The 14,752-nt window shown below is 35.6% G+C and overlaps 1 protein-coding gene across 2 annotated transcripts in view; it reads right to left on the bottom strand.

Annotated features, from left to right (window-relative positions):
* The window catches only part of LOC131941229 (sodium channel protein type 4 subunit alpha B), a 74,819-nt gene that overhangs the window by 43,250 nt on the left and 16,817 nt on the right, over positions 1-14,752 (bottom strand). For both annotated transcript variants that reach the window (XM_059300323.1, XM_059300324.1), the window contains exons 3-10: positions 13,117-13,243; positions 9,134-9,325; positions 8,923-9,040; positions 5,983-6,067; positions 1,729-1,857; positions 1,280-1,374; positions 800-1,009; positions 108-168 (exon numbers count right to left, since the gene is read on the bottom strand). In XM_059300323.1, the coding sequence (XP_059156306.1) occupies positions 108-168; positions 800-1,009; positions 1,280-1,374; positions 1,729-1,857; positions 5,983-6,067; positions 8,923-9,040; positions 9,134-9,325; positions 13,117-13,215 (989 nt within the window). In that variant the 5' untranslated portion in view covers positions 13,216-13,243. The remainder of the gene's footprint in view (positions 1-107; positions 169-799; positions 1,010-1,279; positions 1,375-1,728; positions 1,858-5,982; positions 6,068-8,922; positions 9,041-9,133; positions 9,326-13,116; positions 13,244-14,752) is intronic.

The following is a 14,752-nucleotide window of genomic DNA, read 5'->3' as shown; positions in this document are numbered from 1 at the left end:
ACCCTAGATCTATACACACACATTGTAGCTTACCCTAACCCTAGATCTATACACACACATTGTAGCTTACCCTAACCCTAGATCTATACACACACATTGTAGCTTACCCAGAATTTGAGCCATTGTTACACACCATTACTTGGTCAAAATCATCTTTTTTCCAATTCTCTAAATTAGAAAAGAAAATATTTTCATTTTATAAGCAAACACAACTGCTGTATTCTAAAAAATATGTTGTTAGAAAAATGCTAAACATCTGTGTGTATACACAGATAGATATGTTTTTTTAGTATATTAGTAAATGAATAAACAAATGTAGGCCCTGTTAGATCATGCAACCAAATCAAATTAGGCCTACATCATTATTTTGTGTGAAAACTTAAGATGAGTACATTGGATTCTTAAATAATAGCGCTTGTACAATGTGCTTGCATGGTCTTGTCTCAGCATGGCCATGAGAAACTGGTGAGAGTGGTGTGTGGTATGGAGTCATATCATAATAGTGGTTGTGTGGTATGGAGTCATATCATAATAGTGGTTGTGTGGAATGGAGTCATATCATAATAGTGGTTGTGTGGTATGGAGTCATATCATAATAGTGGTTGTGTGATATGGAGTCATATCATAATAGTGTTTGTGTGGTATGGAGTCATATCATAATAGTGGTTGTGTGGTATGGAGTCATATCATAATAGATGGATATGAAAAGTGAACACCTAACTGCTGAGTCAAGTAAAAAGACGAGTCATTATGTACTCGTCCTAGGCTGTGTGCCAGACCAACAGTTAAAAACACTCACCTTCATCATTGACAAACAGCCACCATTCTTCATCTGTGACATTTCTTCCATAGTGTGCAATGGGATCTTTAATGCACTTCTGACGTAGTGCTCCTGAATAGAGCTGCATGCCAATGAGTGCAAAGATGGAGAGTACAAACACAGTGAGTATCATGACATCTCTAAGCCGTCTGACTGCCTCCAACAAGGCACCTACGATTGTCTTCAAACCTGAAAGTTCAATGAACAATTGCAAGGCCAAATACACTCACTTCAACTTTAAAGGAAAATACTTAGCCTACTTTCCTTTTTTGAGACAAGTTGGTGGACTTAGGGATCTAGTCAGAGGATCAAACTCACCACTAGTGGGTTTTCAATTGTATGCTCTATCCATCACACTGAGCAAGCTACTGATCAAGTTAACTTAGTGGAACTCTTGTAGTTTAATGAACAAAGGGAAATCAACATGTTTTTTAACTAGTCACGTCTGTAATACCTTACCTGGGATGACTGAAATTGTCTTGAGGGCCCGCAAAACACGAAATGTTCTGAGTGCTGACAAGTTTCCCAAAGATTTGATTGCCAGCGTCATGTAGCTGAAGTAGCACAAACAGGCTCAATTATTTGCCAAGCATTTTACACCATTATGAAATACAATGGAAACTAAATACTAATGTTAAACTGAAAAAATAGTTGAATTCAAGAGCTATGATTACTATGAATTTTCTGGTAAAGATCTTTGACACTGTTTCTATCCTCAAGAAAAATAATTTTTGAATAGTTCTGCACTTAGGGCTTGTGCATGTCAAATAATAACACAAAATGAAGATATTTAACCGACCCTATATTACATATAATAATATAATTTCCATAAATGCCTTCCTATTATATAACACTTCTAAGACAAACTTTCCACCAGAACTCTTTCTTCAAGCTCACAACTTGCTTACGCAATAGAAATGACAAAAAAGTCCAGCCAATTCCAGGGATCCCGGAGGTATGTGAATGGTTTGAGAACAAAACCTCTGGACAACGTCTTGATAAAAGCCTCCAAAGTATAAATTCCCAGGAAGACATGTCTGTAATAAATGGTACAAATTTCAGCATTACATAACTCTAGAAGTGCAACTAGTTAAATCTAAATATTTCTTACAAATATTTTTTACCAGTTTGCCAAGGGTTTTATTATTTTTTTTAGAAGTTTTTGAGAAGTATTACAAAATAAAAACAATTACCTAAAAGTTTAAGCAACCTGAATTGTTATGGTTTTTTAAGTATATAAAAACCACCGACTTTTGACTTTTTCTATTAAGCGCAAAAAGCATTTGAGTTGATTATGTATAATTTAATGTGGTTTTTCTTGCCAACAACACAAATATTTGATACATTATTTTATTTTGTAACAAAATGAAATTAGAAGCCGGCATGGCAAACTTGTAAAAAAAACAAGTTTTTTTTGCTTGAGTAAATCATTGAACTGTCTTGTGATTATCAGAGCACAATTTTCTACAATCTTTCATGTGTAGCAGTTTGTAAATATTAGGATATTTCTAAAGACTGTCATATCCTATCATGTTTGTAAATTTTAGTCTACTAAAAATTAGAACTACTATTTATTTGGTTTTAATTTTATATTTTTAAAACAGCCATATTAATAAGTGACAGAGTATCAACTATAACTGATAAAGATATAAATACTTTCAAATGTTGTATAAGAATATTAGTATTGGGGAGGGGGGGGGGGGGGTTCAATTAACAGATCAATATACTCAATGATGAAGATAAGCATCATAGTAACTTACGATATAAATTTAGCATCGAAATAGTTAATGTAGGTTATTAGACAACCTTGAGTACATTGTTACTGCTCTAACCAATAGTAAAGTAACATCGGCAATATCTGAGATTCTTGTATATGGGTATGGCCATGGTATATGGAAAACAATGCTACATATCTTAAATAGCTATAGATGTACATTTTTTTAAAATTGATCATTTAGCAGCCTACCTAACTAAAACAATTGAAGATTAGCCTATATACTAGCACTAGACTAATATCTATACTAACTATTCATTAGACATAGTATATAAAATAATTAAAAGCAACAAGATCTTAAAATAAAAATATTAATATAGGCCTAAGTATAAGCCTAATAGATCTATTTTTATAAATGGATCACAACAAATAAAAAAAAAGACTAAAATCACATGCAGAAAAAAAAATTAAAATTGCAAAAGTAACATGAAACTCAAACCATGAAATTGGGCAATCGTCAACAGATAAGAGGATAATTAGGCCTAATTAATTATTTTAAAATCTAATAGGCTAGATCAAATTCATTCACATATCAGCAAAGTTTTATTTTAAATTTAATGAAGCTTGAATAATTTATAATAATAAATAATATAGACTATAGATCTATCTATTATAGATTGAAGACAACTCTTGGCTGAGAAATGCAGTTACATTTTTAAAAAATGATTGCTGAATTACTAATTCAGAATTAGCCTAGAATTTAGATCTTTATTAAAAAAGAAAGAACCTGCAAACATTAAGAGAGTGAGAGTTTTCTTTAACTTAAAAAGAAAAAAAAAACTAGATCTAGATCTATATCTAGTATTATCTAGATCTACTAGATTATCTTTAGACTTTAACGGCTAACGCGCCCTAGATTATAGATAATAAATAAACAATGTTGTTTAGGCCCCTAATTAAATATTAATAGATCTAGAATAGATCTAGTTTAGATCTATTGTCACTAGATAGATTCTATATATATTTAATATTATACTATACTATAGTTAACTATAGTATAGATCTAGAATCTATAAATAAACTATAAAATATATAATATAAATAATATAATTGATTTATTATATTAATTAAATTAATAAATATTAGTAAAAAAAATGGGTAATCTATCGTTTTATGGGCAACGTGCTAACAACGCTGTCAGTGCCAACCTAACCTTGATCTAGATCTATATTTCTAGACCTAACGCTTTTTAAATCTAGATCTAGATCTAGATCTAGATCTAGGTTTGTTATGATATTTTTGGTGTTTTGAAAATTGGCAGCCAAGTTACTTTTGCAAGATATGAAAATGATAGATAGTTCAAAATTATTCAAAGTTCACAACTACATGCGCATGCGTACATTGAAAAAGCAGATGGGAATGCAGATATAAAATAAATGTTTATTTTAAAAAATTAAAATTGAGATCTTATATTATTATAGATCTATATTCTCTTGTCAAGCTGTGGGCAATAAATAAAAAAATATTATTAATATAATATTAATATAAAGTTAATTCCCTTAAGGAAATAAATGCTCTGCATTATTTTTTGTCCAGTTTAAAAAAATTCTAGAACTAGGCCTAAACTTTGTGTACAAATACATTCATATGATTGATTCATGATATTCTAGATCTAGATATCAAGTTATTAATTTTAAGTAAAGCAGCAGATGTCAAAACTCCAAACGAAGGCCATTTAAAATTTAATGCAATTTTTTAATGTATCATCTGATCTATGTAGGCCTATTATTTAGATAAATATTATAAATAAAGTGAGTATTTTCTGAAATGACTCTAAATCCTATATCTAAGATCTAGACTAGGAGTATATATGGTTGTTAGTAACTTGTTAGGGGTCCTATTTAGTATTTAGCCAATTTTTTAAAAATTTAGGCTAGATCTAGTCTAGATCTAGATTAAATCTAGATGTAGAGTGTAGAATCTAGATCTAGAAGATCTAGATCTAGATCTATACCAAAAAAATGTGAGCGGCGTTTTGGGCAGTAACTAAAAATTTCTAGATCTAGATTAGATAATGACTAGATCTAGTATATAAGTATATCATTAGAAGTAATAGTAAGGCCTGCAACAAATGAATAACTTTTAAAAATTAAAGGTCTGTTGTTGGGTGTAATGTCTAAAAATAAGGAGGCGACACACAATGAATGGCCTCAAGGCACAAACTACTAGATCTAATGGTCTATGGACTATAGACTATGTCTGGCAAGATTTGTTCTAACCATTACGGGACAGTTGTTAAGCATCATATAAGACCGATAACACGACACATACAAAACACTAGCGGCCAGACAACATAAAACAAAGGGTTTCTGGTGAACGCTGTTCTACACTGGTTTATTTACATTGGTTTACATGAAACATGATACTTAACAATAATATCAAGGTTAAAACTAACATGAAAGTTAAGAGACTGTTGAATAAGTGAACAAACTTATCGAGTACTTTGTGAGGTATCTGACTGTGGACGTGTGCAATAGATTCGTTTGGGCATTCTTGTGTTTCTTGTGTGATTGACTATTTGAGTGAAACGTTTAGAATCTATGGCAGCAAGCAAAAGGAGGGAAACAGGCAGCAAGCAAGGGTCAGAGTTTGGACGAAACGAAGATGTTTGTTGCGCAAGTGTGTAGTTGGTCAGTGCCTTGACATCATTTAATTATTTAACTATTTAACACTGCAGACACCTCCATCTTGACTCAATCCCATTCTTCTAACAGTCACTGTGAAATGTACTGGAAATTGTCCCTCTAATTGACCAACTCCCTCCCTTTGATTAACCAACTCCCTCCCTCTAAATCACCAACTCCCTTCCTCTAATTGACCAACTCCCTCTAATTGACCAACTCCCTCCCTCTAATTGACCAACTCCCTCTAATTGACCAACTCCCTCCCTCTAATTGACCAACTCCCTCCCTCTAATTGACCAACTCCCTCCCTCTATTTGACCAACACACTCCTGTGAACAAACGAGACATTTATGAGACATGAAGTATCTATGGGCAACATTCCGGTCACGTGATACTAGGTAGAAATCACGTGATGACGTTTAAAAGGCAAGGGCACGTGCTTGTTGACGTCATATAACTCCCATGTGGGTGCAGACACTACACAGTGGGAGGCCCCCACTTTCCACTAACAGCAGCATCCGTTGTTTTGTTTTTTTTACTTTTCAAAAATAATTCCATAACTGTCCAGAATCTGTTTGTCCAGACCGCAAGTAGACAAATACCAGTAAAGTTGACATACATAAAATGATTTCGATTAATGAGAAGTCTTTCAATGGTGTGCTAAAATGTAGGATTCCTAATCGTTGGATACTGCTGTTAGTGGTACGCCGACAACAAACAAACAAGCGTGACGTCACAGGAAGAGGAAATGACGCCGTACTTACTCAACATATTCCGGCGGTTGTTCAGAGCGAGCCATAAAGACACAATTGGTGATGATGGTGATCATAACAGTTAAACTAAACAAAGTAGGCCGTTAAGGAAAAAATTGGGTCAACTTTGCTAGGTCAACTTGTCTTGTTGATTGAAGTGGGTCTGATGTAGATTGCTTCAATTTTTTTTGGGGGGGGGGGAGGGGGGAAGAGATGGCCACAAGCTGAGAGGCCAAAAATTGCCACTGTGATGAGTGGAACATGCTATTGTATACAAGGTCAAAAGTAAAGTTAGTCCAAAGTAGCCAGTCCACATTGAGACATGAAGGTCGCAACATAAAGGTTGAGCCATGAAGGTCGAAACAGAAAAATGGGTCGAGATGTCTGAAATAAAGTTGTACACATGTTTGGTCAGTAGAGTTATTGGGGAGGGGGGGGGGGGGATACATGTGAACACATTGTGTTATTTTTGTAAGTATAGCTAATAATAACTTTGATATCTTGTATTTTAAAATGTTGGATTGAAATATGTACACTTTCGGACAGTAAAAATAGTTGGATGGAAGTGTGTGGACTTAATAATTGTAAAAAAAAAGTGGATCGGTAACTCCAGCACAATTTATTTAAAGTGCCTTAGTGCGGCGCAGTCGCCGCATTCAAATAGTCATTTTCGAGTTTATATCACTCTAAAGTCTTCTTTTCATTTTTAAAACCAACTACATCTTCATTTGTATGCACATTTTGGTACTTGTTGATACTTTTGTTGAACAAAAAAGGTAAATGAGGTGATTGGTTAAAAAGTCAAAAGAAAATGAACCAAATGGACTCAACTGTGTTTAGTTTGATAATTAAAACAACACCAAATAACATAATTGAAATATCAAGGACAATATTGAAAGTAAAAATATTGCTGTCAACAGCAGACATCACAAGACAACACAAATAAGTTTTGTAAAGCTGATCAATGATTATTGTAAAGCAAGTTTTTAGCTGGAAGCAATTTACAACATCGGTTGAGACAAAAAAAGTTTGAAAGAAATTTTAAAAGTAAAGAATTAAAAACAAAGAGTTTATGAAAAGTTGCATTTATTTAACCATAATATTATAACTGATTATAATATCAAAAGCTGGAGAGCCAAGACAAAGGCAGCGTCCTAGTGGGTTACCTACCCCTGCCTGGTAGGGTCCCAGTGGGTTACCTACCCCTGCCTGGTAGGGTCCCAGTGGGTTACCTACCCTTGACTGGTAGGGTCCCAGTGGGTTACCTACCCTTGACTGGTAGGGTCCCAGTGGGTTACCTACCCTTGCCTGGTAGGGTCCCAGTGGGTTACCTACCCTTGCCTTGGCTGGCGACGCTTCCTCTGGTCGAGTTGATCAGTGAATGACAAATTTGGAGGAGTTGAAGCTATTGTTAAGCGGACGAGTTAGGACGAAAATACAAATGCAAGCCCAAGGAGAAAGAAAATGAGAGAAAGCCAAACTGGCCGCGGAAGTACTTACTCCACTTCAGGCGGGGGTTGCCAGAACGTAATGGCCATAAACGCGCAGTTTACTATAATGGTCAGCATGACGATAAGACTAAAAATTGTGGCCAAATGTTAAGAGAAATACTAGCAATGTTTCCATGAGTGTGAGGAGACGTAGACCAGAGTAAACAAACAATGAGACAAGAAAACACCAATCTGATCAGGTACAAGCATGCATTAAGCTGTTACAACTAGCACGACCACTTGTACTGACCACAAGACAATCGTCAGTTGCTGATTTTGTCACGTGGTTCCGGTAGTGCGTCAGGTTTAGTTCAGTGATGTTTTAATTACATTCTACAATTTTCAACAGTGAGAGCAAACCTTATTTAGACATGCATGTCATTAAAATAAAGTTTTTTTCCCCCACCAGATGAAACATCTACCGGTAGAAAAACACAAGTGGCGGCTACAGACTGGGTAAGTTATGCACTTTTGTTACTAATTATAGAATATATTTTTATAATAAATACATATGTCCCACTAATAGTATTTTAATCAAAAGTGTGTAACATTATTTTAATATGTAGACTTTAAAGGCTACACTACACATCATTTTTGTATTCAGCCACATCCCCTCCCTCTTCCCCCCTCCTCTTCCCAACGGCTATCTAAAATTACGTCGATCTTTGCTTTTGTGATATTCCCTCGTAAAATACAAGTTGAGACCTTAAAAGAACGCTATTTACTTCCTGAAGTAACCAGGACCGTCCTTTGATTTCCCCCCCCCCCCCCCCAATCATTGATTCGACTCTTGAGTGTCGGCAATATGTCTGGTCACACCTGCTCACGGCGGAGATCTTGATCCAAACGTAAGGCTGCACCAGTTAGGCCAATCCCGATCTTTAACGTCAAGGGAGGGGGGAGGCTAGTGGGGCATTTAACAAGTAGTTAACAAAGCAGTCTTGTCATAGTTTATTCCGTACTAAATGCTGCCTCTACCGTTACATCTAAATCTGACATGCTGTTGTTGTCATGGTGACGAGGAGCAATGGCGCAGGCAGTGGGTGTTACAGGTGTTACACCCTGAAAACTGTCTCATGTCAAGGTACCGATGTGGTCAGATACTGCCATGCTTGTGTCGCTCTCAACTGCACAATTTTCAATATAATAAAATAATTTTCTCTCTCTTAAAATAGCTATTAAAAATTTATATATATATATATATATATATATATATATATATATATATATATATATATATATATATATATATATATATATATATATATATATATATATATATATATATATATATATATATATATATATATATATATATATATATATATATATATATATATCTGTGTGTGTGTGTGTGGAGACCCCACCACCCCAATAGAGCAATCCCGCCTGGGCCACAGAAGGGAAGTGAGAAACAACGGGGTGTCCGAGTTATAAATAGCACCATTTGAGCAAGGATATGGATGTACAAGTATGTAAATGGCCACCCGTCGAATAGGGTTGAAGGGAGACAACAAGAATATTGCATTGGTTGCGCTGAATCGGAAGATTGTCTTATCTTTGTTGAGTACGACAAATGTCTGGGGAGAGAAAAAAAGTCGTTCGTTGAAGTTGTTTGTTCTAACTGTCCACTGGGACAGACACTCACGTGGTCATGTGGTCCAGGCACTCACCTTCTGATTGTGGTAAAACTCATCCAAGTCTTCTAAAGGTTTTCCGATGTACTCTCGAGGGTAGTCTTCCAAAGATGGCGGCAACTTCCGGCCAGCCTCCAACTTTGGGTTGGGTTTGAGGTTTTCCTCGCGGTGGCTGGGTTCATCTTCATCGTCCTCATCATCTGACTGTGGTTGTGTTTTCTCGGCATGCTGAGGTGGGCAATAGGTCGAAACAGATGGGTACAGTACCAAAAAAAAAAAGTTGTGCTCTTGACGTAAATTGACAAGCCTAAAATTATCAATCAATTGCATCTGTGCTGTTCTTGTATTTCTTACTGTCTTTTTGAGGTAGTCCTAACATACAGTCACTTATCACTTTGCTACTAATGAGTCATAGGCGCTAGACCTGGACCGTAAGCACCGAGTTGGATAGTAGCAAAGCCTTTCTCAATTGGTATGATGTCGCAAGCAGTTCATTGAGCACAAACACAGTTTATATACAATATAGTTAAATCAATTGAGTTAAATCGCGCACTAATGTCGTGCGAACAAAAACCGATTGTTTTTCTTGAATCATTCCATGGATGCTGAGTTTTTTCGGCATGATAAGCTGTTATTGTCGAATGTCGGTTATAACATTACGATAGAGTCAGAGAATAAAGTATTTCTCACTTAGAAATGTTATCACAACTTTATTTCTTTTTCTCACTGCGTGTCTTTTTTCTCTCCGCTACAACAACTATTGATTGCCACTTGGCTACTCAAGGACAGGTATCACCCCAATTAATCACACAAAAAACAACACATTTTTACAAGCTTTTATTTAGATTTCTAGTTCAAAACGTTTGTTTGTGGGTTTGTGGCGAATCTTGTAGCTCAATTTTGACCAGAGTTTCTTCCAGGCATCTCTTCGGGGGGGCAACCCCCCGAAAATTTTTTACCGCCCCCCCCCGAACGAAATGAAATTTATATAATTTATATAGAAAATATATACTTTTAACAGTGTCCGCCCCCCCCGAAGAAAGTTTACCGCCCCCCCGAAAATTTCAAGTGCCCCCCCGGAGAAAAAAGTCTGGAAGAAACACTGATTTTGACCTACATCTAATGCAGTGATTTCGTTCAAACTTCCCAGATACGTTAAAATTCGATGACAATACAAGTCTATCTATTTTTTAATTTAATTAGATGTTTATTTAGTCATTAAAATTGTTTAAACGGTTTTGAAGCTAAAGGAAGATAACAAAATTAAATCACTCGATAGATTACTATATTCAATAACACCAGTCTGGTGAGCTGTGGTTCACGAGAATGTTTAAAATCGTAGAGCCGGTCTATCTAGTGAAGGCTATTAGGGGAAGATAATAAGGTTTTTAAACTATTTTAAACTAAGGGGAGGTAACAAGAACTTGCTGTCGTCTGTAAAATATGGCCACGGACGGCTGCCTTTCAAGGAGCAGATAATCGTCTTTTAGATATCGCGAACTACTGATGGAATTTCAAGCAAATATTTTTAGTCGTTTCGACTTCATAAATTAGGAATCACTTAAAAGTAGAAAATAAAACAAATATTAAAAAAAAACACCACTTTATAGCAACAAGCTTTTAATGCACCGAAAATAAGAAATCCAATTTACTCTCTTTCATAAAAGCTTTGGTCGCTCATGAGATCAGTTACATATTTTAGCTACAAAAGCTTTTTTTTTTTAAGAAAATAGATCTATATCTTCTATCTTATATATATATATATATATATATATATATATATATATATATATATATATATAATTCTCTTCATGGGGACCATGCAGGAAAAGACGTAGACGCACGCCATTACTCCCCTGCTCTCCAGGCAAATCGCTACCACCCCCTCCCCCCCACCAATCTGATGAGCTTTGGTTCACGACGAATGTTTACAATCGTAGTATTCGTACTGCCGGGATAGTGACGGCTATAGGGCTGGTAAGTAGGTCACCAACCAGTTCTATGGCTCATGCAGGTTTTATTGAGCCGTAGAACTGGTTGGTGACCTACTTACCAGCCCTATTAGGGGCAGATAATTTAGTATTAAACGATTTGAAACGAAGGGGGGGGGGGGGTAACAATTTCTGATTGATCTTTTCTTTGTCTGTAAACGGCTGCTTTCACTGGGGGGGGGGGGGGGGGGGGGCTAGTGTTGAATTCACAAATTATGAATTGCTGATAAGCAGAAAATAAAACAACTAGATGGCTCGCATATAATTCTCTTCATGGGGACCTTGCGGGACACCACCACCAAGACGTAAGCGCGCCTAGCAGCCCCCCCCCCCCCCCTCTTCCTCTAGACAAATCCCTACCACACCCACCCACACCGGTCTGGTGAGCTGTGGTTCACGTCAAATGTTTACAATCGTAGTTACGGTTATTTACTTATTAGGGGCAGATAATTTAATTTGAAACGATTTTAAACTTAGGGGAAGTTACTAAGAGGAAGAAGAGGCTGCTTTCACGGTGGGAGTGGGTAGGGGTTGGGGGAAAGGAGGGGGGGGGGGTATCGTTCTTAACGAGCTACTGATAGTGATTTAAAGCAAATATTTTCAGTGGCAGCATTGGTAGTGTCGAATTCACAAATTATGAATTACTGAAAAGTAGAAAATAAAACAACTAAATAACATGGTACTCCGCGGGTCGGTTCGTTAGTTATATTTTCTTATTTTCAGTGCATTTAAAGCTTGTTGCTATAAGGTTTTTTTTTATATTTGTTTTTTTTTAGTTTTATTTTTTTAATATATTAATCTAAACGAACTTTTTATTTAAATCTACCAATAATTAAAAAATAATAATGCTGTAATTTTACATTTAAAAAATGTAACCATAATTGCTCAATATTGTATCCAATTAAACTTGCTTTTAATTAGCTATTAACTATTTTACTAATTATCAAATTTTAATAAATTTTTCAGTAATATAATCAGTTGAAGCTTGGCTTAAATCGTTGATTACTATTACTTTCAACATAAAACCGCGTTATTTTTAGTATATTAAATAAACTTTCTATGAGATTATACATTCTTAGCCAGTCATATGGCTGCTTTCATTTTTGCGTTTTTCTCATAACCACTTTTTTACCATCCCGTGCACGATTTTTCAAAAACTTTCAAAGCTATAAATATAAAGTTGAATTTTTTTAAAACTTTCAAAGCTATATATTGAACATTTCAAAAACTTTCAAAGCTATACAGCTGAAATTTTTCAAACTTTGACAGCTATATAGTTGAAATTTTTTCTAAATCTTTCAAAGCTACATGGCTGAAATTTTTTCTAAATCTTTCAAAGCTACATGGCTGAAATTTTTTCTAAATCTTTCAAAGCTACATGGCTGAAATTTTTTCTAAATCTTTCAAAGCTACATGGCTGAAATTTTTTCTAAATCTTTCAAAGCTACACGGCTGAAATTTTTTCTAAATCTTTCAAAGCTACACGGCTGAAATTTTTTCTAAATCTTTCAAAGCTACACGGCTGAAATTTTTTCTAAATCTTTCAAAGCTACACGGCTGAAGTTCGGTAGCCTATGTGTGTCACAATGTACTATTTAAGAAATTGTTCCTTTAGTATTCAGATATTCCAAAAAGCGTTGAAGATATTGATGTTAAGGTGAGCCCCCAACTCCTAATTTTTGCTTACATAAAAGTAATAAAAAATGATAAAATATTTCTTATCCATTAGAATCAAATCAAAGTGGAACCAAAAACACATCATTATGTTACTAATATGACTGCAACATTTCAGTTCTTTATACTTTTTATCAAAATCGTGCTAATTAATATGTTCTTTTCTAGGTCATTTCAATCTCACAATAATTTTGAACCATATTACTCTAATTTATATGCCTAGTGATGGTGTTAAATATTAGCCTCCTATGTTTATAAATAAAATTTGGCTATTGGGTTGAGTTCTATCCTTAAAAAGAGCCATGACTAAGGGGGAGCCAAGATAGAAAAGATGAGCCACGGAGCCAGACTTACTTTGGCCGCCTCCTCCTCAGCGATACGACGTTCGATGTTGAATAAAGATTCTCTGGTGAACGGCCGAAATGGCGTCCATTCTACGGCTGCTTCGTCCATCTTCTGCTAGCGTCCACCCATACGTGCCCTGACAAAAAAAACTTTTTTTTAAATTTCGTCATTCAAATATCTTTTTACTATTTTAAAATCTTTTAAGGGCCCATCCATTTATGACGTGTCGTCCCGTCGTCCCCCACCCCCCCCCCCCCCCCAGAAAAATGTAGTAAATCTCTCAAATTGTTAATTCAGTAACATTAATTGTATACCTTGCTATTGTATAAATTGCTAATTTAATATAGGAATTTAATATTTCCTGTAACATCTCTTCCTAGGCTTGAATATTAAAAGTAAAGCCGAGAAAGTGTTGAAAAAAGAAGTATATATTAAACGACTTAGTATAAATTATGTCCTAGATCTGTCTTAGTAAGCGTTTGATTTATTTAAATGTACTTTGCCATACCAAACAGAAAAATGCAAAGTATTAAACATTTGTTTTTGTATTTAATCGAATTTATTCTACACTTGTAGATGCCTTTTAATAACAATCATAACATTTGTAAGTAGTAGCCTCCTCGGGTTCACGACCTCATTTCTTGTTTTATAAAAAAAATTACTCATTGCATAAGGCGCGATCAACTTTCGCAAAGTCTGAAGTGAAAATATCTAGAAAAGTAAATGTTGGACTTTTTACTTTCTCGTATACGAAGTATAGAGGAAAAGTTGTAATCGTGCAGAAATTTCGGTCGAGATTTTCACATTGTACACCTCCCTGAGTCGAAAAAACATAGTTTAGCAATTTTGTCCGTATGTCTCCCTCCCTCTCTCCCTCTCTCTCTCTCTCTCTCTCTCTCTCTCTCTCTGTGTGTGTCTGTGTCTGTGTGTGTATCAGGGGCGTAGTGAGGGGGGGGGGGCGGGGGGTGCGGACCGCACCGGGTGACACCATTTAGGGGGGTGACACCAAGGCAAAAAATAGCAAAATATATAGAGAAAAACTCGAGGGGGGGGGGTGCAAATCGAAAGTTTGAGGGGGGGGGGGTGCAAATCGAAAATTTGAAAGTTTGTCCCTGGGAACGGTCTCTATGCCTCTGGGGGGGGGGTGACACCATTAAGTGCCGCACCGGGTGACACCCGACCTCGCTACGCCACTGGTGTGTATGCCTGTGAACATGATAACTTAAGTACCGTTACAGCTAGGTTGATGGAATTTCATATATAAGTATTACATCAAATTTGTAGTTATGTTTCAACTTTTCAGCGATTTCCTTTTAACCGGAAGTGGAATTTATGCTACTGTTTCTGATAGGTAGATGAAATTTCATACATAAGTAAAAGATCAAATTCTCTATTTTCTATCATGTTCTGAGTAATTACCGGTGATCGGAAGTAGTATTTTACGCTATTTCCGATTTCTCAAAAAACGCATATGAATTTACAAGGTACTAATGTTCGCACTATTATACACATTGTTTGCTGTTCACTTGGTGCACAATTTTTTTTCTACTAGGTTCTATAAAAATTTTTAAAGTTTAAGTATTTAAAATGGATTAAAAAGTATGTATATAACCCGCGTTGCCACCCGCTGTAGTGGTATATAAGA

The sequence above is a fragment of the Physella acuta genome, unplaced genomic scaffold, assembly GCF_028476545.2.
Source record: "Physella acuta isolate Inbredline_101_S28 unplaced genomic scaffold, ASM2847654v3 ptg000353l, whole genome shotgun sequence".
NCBI lineage: Eukaryota > Metazoa > Mollusca > Gastropoda > Physidae > Physella > Physella acuta.
The sequence above is the reverse complement of the archived record's forward strand: the minus strand, read 5'-3'. Positions and strand labels throughout refer to the sequence as shown.